General features: G+C 48.7%; 1 protein-coding gene across 2 annotated transcripts; it reads left to right on the top strand.

The window, feature by feature from the left end:
- Window positions 1-5806: 5806 nt before the first annotated feature.
- Window positions 5807-7843, top strand: LOC123040641 (protein FAR1-RELATED SEQUENCE 5-like). Of its 2 annotated transcripts, none has more exons than XM_044463426.1 (2): window positions 5807-6010; window positions 6263-7843. In XM_044463426.1, exon 2 carries the CDS (start codon window positions 6314-6316, stop codon window positions 7826-7828), a length of 1515 nt encoding a protein of 504 aa, XP_044319361.1. In that variant the 5' UTR covers window positions 5807-6010; window positions 6263-6313; the 3' UTR covers window positions 7829-7843. The 2 variants fall into 2 exon arrangements, with proteins under 2 accessions (XP_044319361.1, XP_044319359.1); XM_044463424.1 differs by having other exon boundaries at window positions 6221-7843.
- The last annotated feature ends 1261 nt before the right edge of the window (window positions 7844-9104 follow it).

Here is a 9104-nt window from a genome sequence, read left to right as displayed (position 1 = left end):
TCAGGGTCGCCTATAAATATGGCTGGCTTCGGCCATGTAACGCAGATTGGTTTTTCTTAAATCGTGAGTCAATAAAGTTACAGAAAACGTTCCATGTCGAGGGACACCAAATATCGTCTTCGTTGCTGATCTGTGAGGATTTTGTTGCTGCTGTGCGTGGAGTCGATTCAATCTACTTGACGCAAGTTTTCGTTCTTACGGTCTTGCATCTTTGCTCGACCGGAATTTCTTGTTGCTGCTAGTATCGTGAAAGATCGGGCCGACGAACGACTCGCCATCTAGTCGAGTCTACATTGTCTCTGAGCCATCGCTCCCGAGCCTCCCCTCCACTCTCCCGTCGCTCCCGCCGCCGACTCCCTCGCTCACGGCGCCCCTTTCCACCCTCAACGCCCCTCTTTCCTCCACCCTCTCGCCGGCCATCATTGTTGCTCCGGCCCCATCCCGCTACGGCAATCTCTTCCACGACCACATCACCAAACACCTAAAGTTCAAACTCGACCCAGCCCAACACAACTATCGCAAGTGGCGTACCTTCTTCCTCTTTGTTCTTCTCCAGTACAACGCCGCCAGCCACGTTCAACAAGCGTCGTCGTCCGTCCCGATGCCCTCTAGCGCGCGGTCGACGTGCACATCGCCCTTTGGGTCTACTCCATTGTGGCTGATTCCCTACTCGACCTCCTTCCCATGGATGAGTCCACCACCGCCTACCAGCTCTGGTGCCACCTCCACGACTATTTTCTCGCCAATCGCGCCACAAGTACATGCTGCTCAACCGCCAGTACCGCAACCTCAAGCAAGGCGACCTTCCCGCTGCCGAGTACGCTCGGTGCTTCAAGGTCCTCGCCGATGTCGACCAATCTGTGTCCGACCCCGACCTCACCATGTAGCTGCTCCACAGCCTTGACAAGTGCTTTGAGACGATCCGCATCGTCCTCGGCGATACCGTCCCGCTCCAGCCCTTCGACGTCGTCCTCTCCAGGTTGCTACCCGCGGATGATTCTCTCGCCCAAAGTGCCTTGGACGAGAGTGTCGCCGCCCTCTCCATCACCACGGGCGGCTCGGGCTCGGGTGGCGACCGCGGCTTAGATCGGGGCGACCGCTCTGGTGATCACGGTGCTCCTCCTGGCCCACCTGGTTGCGGCTCCTACGGCTCATCCAGCTCCAGCAACGGCGCCAGTTCCTCCGGCTCCAGACAGCGCCCCGGTGGCCCCTCTGACCGGGGTCGTGGCCGTGGCCGTAGCCGCGGCCGTGGTGGACGCGGCGACTCTTCCTCCCGTGGCTCCGCCTCCCAGCAGCCCCGTTCATGGGGTACTTTGCCCCGTACGGGATGGCGCTGCCTCCGCCTCGGCCTGGTTGGGTGCCACCCAACGCGGTCGGCGACCTCGGCCCCCGCCTAGGCATTCATGCACACGCCTACCTGATGTTGTCGCCTGCACCGTACGACCCTCCTGCTCCTCCTGCACCCACTCCTCCGTCATGGGGCCAGCTCGCCATGATCAACCACGCCTACAGCAACGCCGACTTCCCCAACCCTGGATCTGAGTGGTACATGGACACGGGCGCATCATCACATGTCACTGGCAATCCTGGTAACCTCACCTCGCTGCATTCTTCATTACATCATACTCCTTGTAGCATTCTTGTTGGCAATGGTCAAAACATGCCGATCACAGCCGTCGGTTCTGTCTCCCTTTCCCCCGCAATTTCTCTCTTCGGGATGTTTTAGTATCACCTTTTGTCGTTACCAATCTTATCTCTGTTCGCAAGTTTACCATTGATAACCGTGTCTTTGTTGAATTCTTTCCTTTTGGCTTTGTTGTGAAGGATCTTCGCACCAGGAAAATCGTCATGACCTCCAGTAGCACAGGTGACCTCTACCCCTTCCTCGGCAATAATTCCCCTCGGCGCGCCATCCTCTCCGCGACTACATCTTCATCGTAGTTGTGGCATCACCGCTTAGGCCATCCCGGTGGTTCTTCCTTAGCACGACTAGCCCATGATTTTTTACCACATTGCAATAAAAGTCACTCCTCGGTTTGTGAGGCGTGTCAACTAGGTCGTCAACCTAGGCTAGCTTTTCCTTCTTCACGTAGTTTTACAACAACACCATTTCAGCTTATCCATTGTGATTTGTGGACCTCACCAGTTGTAAGCTTCTCGGGCTATAATTATTATCTTATTGTTCTTGACGATTATTCGCACTATTCCTGGTCTTTCCCTCTTCGCCACAAGTCTGACACCTCTGACACCCTGTAACGTTTGTTTACATACATCCACACCCAATTCCATGTGATGATACGTAGTATGCAATGTGATAATGGGGGGGGGGGGGGGGGATTTATCAACACCACCCTCCGCTCATTCTCCTCCTCCCATGGCGTTTTTTACCGTTTTCCTGTCCTCACACTTCACCCCAGAATGGCAAGGCCGAACGCATGCTTCGTACGACCAACGACGTTGTCCGCACCCTCCTCCTTCAAGCTCACCTTCCCCCCAGTTTTGGGTCGAGGCACTACACACGGCCACGCATCTCCTCAACAGACGCCCTTCTAGCTCCATCAACCATATCACGCCCTACTTTCTTCTCTTTCACACCCATCCCTGGTACGATCACCTTCGCGTGTTTGGATGTCTATGTTTTCCCAATCTCTATGCCACGGCTCCTCACAAACTATCACCCCCGATCCACTAAATGTGTTTTCCTTGGTTACCCCCTCGAGCACAAGGGTTATCGATGCTTCGACCTGACCACACGTCGTGTCATCGTTTCCAGGCATGTAATTTTTGATGAAAACATTTTTCCCTATCTGCCGCCCACAGCCATGCCCACAGCCTGACTCTCCGCAACTAATCCTGACTTGGATCCCACGCCCGCTGATCCGATCCGCCTGGGATCTCGCATCCCACCAACCTCGGACGATCCTCCTCGATTGCCACCCAACCCACCCAACGGACGCCATGACCCACCCGGTCCACACACTCCACTTCCGCCCGCCCCGCCCGGGCCCGCCACCACGCCCTCCGGATCTCCCTACACCACCCATTCCGCCTCGAGTTCCGCCTCGCCCGGGATCCCACCTGATCCCCCCTCAGCGCGCACCAAATCCGCCTCGAATCGTGCTCCCTCCTCACCTTCCGCACCTGTCAGTTCTGCCAACTCTGACCCCACCGAATCCTCATCCACTTCCACGCCATCCTCTCCCGCAATGCCACGTCTCCCTCCATGCGCCCAACCGATCCAGCCACCCCAAAACTCCCACAAAATGCACACCCGACCAAATCAGGATATTGCATGCCTCGGCGTCTTTTTCTCGCCACCCCCACTGACACCACAATCTCACCCATCCCTCCCTCCTACAAATCGGCTTTAAACGACCCAAATTAGCACAATGCAATGTTAGAGGAGTATAATGCTTTAATGAACAATGCAACTTGGTCTTTGGTTTCTGAGCCTGCAGGTGTCAATGTTGTCACGGGTAAGTGGATCTTCCGCCACAAATTCAACAACGATGGTTCCTTGGCGTGCTACAAAGCCAGATGGGTTGTTCGTGGTTTCTCGCAACAGGAGGGCATTGATTTCGAGGAGACTTTCAGTCCGGTGGTCAAGCCAGCCACCATTCGCACCATTCTCAGCATAGCCACCTCACAGTCATGGCCCATCCATCAAATGGATGTCAAAAATGCATTCTTGCATGGTCATCTCCACGAGATGGTCTATTGTCAGCAACCGGCGGGGTTTGTTGATGCCACCCATGCAGATCATGTATGTCTCCTTCACAAGTCCTTATATGGTTTGAAACAGGCTCCACGCACGTGGTTCCTTCGCTTTCAAACGTTCGTTCTCTCTTGGATTTGTGGCTTACCGGTGTGATTCCTCCCTCTTCATCTACCATCATGGATCATCCATCGCCTACCTACTTCTATACGTAGATGATATCATTCTTACTGCCAACACACCATCCACTCTTCACAACATCATATCTTCCCTCAAATCCGAGTTTTCCATGACAGACTTAGGCGACATCCATCATTTCCTCGGCGTCAACGTCACCCATAATGCTGATGGACTCTTTCTATCCCAGCAACAGTACGCTCTTGAAATCCTTGAGCGTGCCAACATGCTAAATTGCAACCCCACACTCACACCCATCGACACGCGCTCTAAGCTCTCCTCCTCGGCTGGTTCTGTCATTCCGGACGCCACCACCTATCGGCGGCTGGCTGGTGCACTGCAGTACCTCACTCTCACTCGGTCCGACATCACATATGCAGTGCAACCAGTCTTCCTTTTCATGCATGCGTCGCGCGATTCCCATATGCAGCTTATCAAGCGTATCTTGCGCTACATCCGCGCCACCTCCCACTTTGGCTTGCAGTTCTTTCGCTCATCCTCCCACGATCTGGTGGCTTACTCTGACGCCAATTGGGCCAGTTACCCGGACACATGCCGCTCCACGTTGGGCTTCTGTATCTTCCTTGGTTCTAACCTCATCTCTTGGTCATCCAAGAGGCAGCCCACTGTGTCTCGCTCGAGTGCCGAAGCAGAATATCGCGCCGTTGCTAACTGCGTCGCTGAGTCATGTTGGCTCCGCCAGCTGCTACATGAAATACACCAGCCTCCTTCACGCGCGAAACTCGTATACTATGATAACATCAGTGCACAGTACCTCTCCTCCAATCCAGTGCAGCATCAGCGCACTAAACACGTGGAAATTGATCTCCATTTTGTTCGTGATTGGGTTGCCCTTGGCGAGGCCAAGGTGCTCCATGTGCCCTCCAGTTCGCAATTCGCCGATGTCTTCACAAAAGGATTGCCCATGATCATGTTTTACTGATTTTCGCCGCAGCCTGAACATACTTCCAGGTGGCGTACCGGCTGAGCGGGGTGTTAAACATGTAGTACTGTTGTATTGTGCCCACTCGCACCTTGTTGTAATCGTGGCTAACTTTCAGGATCTGAACCGTTGCCAAGGCCTGCGTGCCACCAGTATAGGGCGTACGGTTAGATAGCCTGCTATATACTCTTTGTACCAGAGTGAGATCAATCACAGAAGTGTTTTTCCACAGTTTAACTGTTTGGCCAAGGAATAGTTCTCGTTGACTTCAGGGAAAAAAAATTATGACGACAATATAGCATGAATAGTACTTGTATCTAGCATTTTTTGGGAAATCTTTGACTCTGGATACAATAAAAGTCATTTTCTATTTAATATTTTTATACGAGTGCAGTACTTGGTCATGTTTGATTCCATAAAAAGTTCCGGGATTTTTTTGACTTTTTCTGTATTGCTAAATTATTTTTGAATATAGGGGCGGCGTAGCACCCGAGAGCTCCTATGCATTTTCGCTGCGATGACCCTCTATTTCTCCCAAAAACGCTGATGCGTTAATCAAATTTTTGACACAGCCTACTAACTTGGAGGGAGGGAGATGTCTTCGGGAAGCAACGTCTCAATTCGATCGGGACAAAACTACTGTCAACAATTAAATGGAGTAAAAGATACAACAATGCGAGGTCACTTTCATTGCCGAGATAGGAAATAACGGATAGGATAGGGTCATGTGGACGCTTGCATGCCTACACTTACAAGGAACGTATGAAGCTTCCAGGAAATTTCTCGCAACCAACCCGGAGTGGGGCGCAGATTCTCTGCCTTGGCATGGCAAAGGCTGCCTCTACCTTACCCCTCACTGATGCCCTCCCTTTCTGATCGCACGGCTGCTGAGCGAGCTGCCTCTCTATGTGCACATCAACCAACCCAAACTGAAATAAAGCCAGCCCGTATTTACCCAAAGAAGGCCCAGCTAGAGGGGAGCGTGGAGGAGGGAAAGCGAGAGGATTTTGGCGGGTGAGCAGCCGCCAGATGCGATTTTTGGCGGGGGCGCGGGCATCTAGCGCGGGTTCTCATCTCACTTAGGCGTTCGTCGGGGTGCCTGGACGCCTCGCCGGCTGGGCTGTCCTAGTTGAGCGTCGGAGCAGATCGAAGCTGCTCGCTTCACTCTGCTTCAGGTTCGTGTCCTTCGATTTCAAGAAACAGAGACTGCCTAGTATTTTAGGTTTGTGTCCCAGCCGCCTTGGTATTGCTATTTCTCTGAAATATTCACTCTTTCACTGCCTAGTATGATTTTGATTTATTCGTTCAGTTATGCTAAAGAAATCTTCACAATTTCACTTGTAATTGTCTGAAATATTCAGTCTATTTGTTCATAATATGTGCAGGTTTTGAAATTCAGAAACTTAGATGATGCTTGGTTGTTCTAGGTAAACTATGGAGGTCGTGCAGGTTTTGAGGTCAGAAAAAGGTATAAAAATATGAGTAGATTTGACGGGAAAGCAACATCATGTAGATATGTGTGTGCCAAGGAGGGTTTTCGAGCACACGACAAGAGAGATCATATCACAAAGAATCCTCGAGCTCAAACAAGAACAAATTGTGAAGTTCGGATGACACTTTCATTGGATCGAGTGGCAGGGAATTATGAAGTGGTTGATGCAATGCTTGTACACAATCATGATCTTTACTTGCCACAAACATTCCATTTGATGTTATCACAAAGGAAGATTTCAGAAGTTCAAGCTTTTGAAATTGCGATAGCCGATGATTCTGGAATTAGGCCAAAAGCTTCACATGAGCTAGCTAGTCGCCGAGTTGGAGGACCAATGAATCTCACCTACACTCCTCGTGATCTAAAAAACTTGCAGGGTAGGCGCCAGAGAGAGTTGGCATATAGACAGGCAGGAAGCATGTTGAAGTATTTTCAAGACAAGATCGCCGAGAATCCTTCTTACCAATATGCTTTGCAATTGGATTGTGAGGAGAATATAAGCAATATATTCTGGGCTGATGCTAAGATGGTCATTGATTATGCACACTTTGGCGATGTTGTCACATTTGATACTACATTTGGCACAAACAAGGAATATAGGCCTTTTGGGGTTTTTGTTGGACTGAATCAGTTCAGGGAGACCGTTATTTTTGGTGCTGCTCTTATGTTTGATGAAACATTTGCCTCTTTCCAATGGCCATTTAAGGCTTTTCTAGCTGCACACAATGGAAAACAACCTAGAGCTATATTTACTGACCAAGACACTGCAATGGGAAATGCCGTCGAGGAGGTATTCACAGAAGCATGGCATGGATTATGTACCTTTCACATAATGCAAAATGCTGTGAAGCACTTATGCAATAGCAAAGCTGATGACTCACATTCTCCAAAAGATAAAAATGAGGCAGATGAAGAAGAAGAAGAAGAAGAACCACACATTCTCTCAGATTTTAGTGCTTGCATGTATAACATTGAGGACACGACGACCTTTGAAGAAGCATTTGACATCATGAGGAATAAGGTGGACGAAAAGAAGATGTCATGGCTGGATAGCATCTATAAGTTCAAGGAAAAATGGGCTGAATGTTACATGAGAGATGTCTTCACATTGGGTATGAGAAGCACACAATTAAGTGAGAGTTTCAACAGTGACTTGAAAAGACATTTAAAATCAGATTTTGAAATCATTCGGTTCTTGAAGCATTTCGAAAGGGCGGTGCAAGGAAAAAGAAACAAGGAACTAGATGCAGAATTTGAAGCTAGGAAAAAGTTACCTAGAATAAGCATGAAGACACCCATGCTATTGCAAGCAAGCAAACTTTACACACCCACAATATTTGAAGCATTTCAAGCTGAATATGAAAGATCCATGGCTGCATGCACTAGAGCATTGGATGGAAATAACACATATTCTGTTGCAATTGTGAGGGCTGATGGTGATTTAAGTTCTGAACTAGAGCGCATTGTTGTTGGTGATTCTTTGGATGGTGATTTTGAGTGATTCATTGTATATAGAGTATGTTGATGAAAACCATTGCAATATAGAGTTTGTATTCATTATTACTACATGCTAAATAACAAAGTTGATTTTTTATGCAGAAAAAAAAGAATGGTGGTGGTGGTGTGAAAACTCAAGTACCAATGGATGTCCCTCGTAAATCTAGCGTCTGTTGCTGAAAACCCTTGTAATTGTGAGTATTTGTTCCTTACTGTATGCTAAATAACTACGTTGATTGCTTTGTGCAGCAACATGAGAATGGTGGTGGTGTAGGTTCTCAACTACCAATGGGTGTTTCTCATAAGGATGGAGATGCCTTCACTAGCTACACAAATTTGCTGATGGTATTTCCAAATTTCTCTGTTTCATCTTCTCTAAACTAGTTTCAATATTGTCATGTTTTAAGCATGCCTTTCCCTCTGCAGGGTTTTAGTGAAATTGATGATATCTCCTTTCAAGGTCTTCTTTAGAGCTCTAGAAGCAAGAGAATTGCAGTGCTGCAGAGCAAGTGAAATGTTTTGCTCTTTTTGGGTGAACGTGTGCCAAAACTGAATTCTGTAACTTAGGTGTGCCAAAACTGAATGTGTGGCAAAACTCAAGTGAAACTCAAAAGAAAATCTGTGCTGATTGATGGCTTTTGGAATGTATTATTTTGGATATATAGACTATCCAAAATACTCAAGTGAAATGTTTGTTTAATTATGATTGTACTGTACTGCAGTGCCAAAACTGAATTCTGTCTATATGTGTGCATGTACTTAACTGAATCTTCTCTGTATTTTGTTCCTGTACTGAACCAGAGTTCATTTCTGAACCTGAATCGCTGCACTTCTCCTCTCTCTGGCGAGCTGGGCTTGTTTCCTCCCGAACTGGGCCTTAGTTGGGCCAAGAAATCACATGGTTCGCAAGCTGTACTTAGAGAGAGGCAACTCGCTCAGCAGCCATTGGATCAGAAAGGGAGGGCATCCATGAGGGGAAAGGTAGAGGCAGCCTTTGCCATGGGAAGTCGGAGAATCTGCGCCCCCGGAGTGAGCCGAACCAACAGCAGTTGTCACCGCCCCGGAGTAAACGCGTCAAGCTATATTTAGTTCAAGGCGATGTCATGATGTTGGTTTCTCCTGCTGAGAGTACTGTGAAGACTACCTTTAAATTTTTGCCAACATTCAGCCGGGTACTACTACTATATAGATGGACGTGTTTTAAGTATTTGCTCTAATATTTTCCACAGTAGTTGTTGGAGATTCTTATTTGTTATTCCAACAGTCATCTTTCAACTTTC

Source organism: Triticum aestivum, chromosome 2B (genome assembly GCF_018294505.1).
Source record: "Triticum aestivum cultivar Chinese Spring chromosome 2B, IWGSC CS RefSeq v2.1, whole genome shotgun sequence".
NCBI classification, from domain to species: domain Eukaryota; kingdom Viridiplantae; phylum Streptophyta; class Magnoliopsida; order Poales; family Poaceae; genus Triticum; species Triticum aestivum.
The sequence above is the reverse complement of the archived record's forward strand: the minus strand, read 5'-3'. Positions and strand labels throughout refer to the sequence as shown.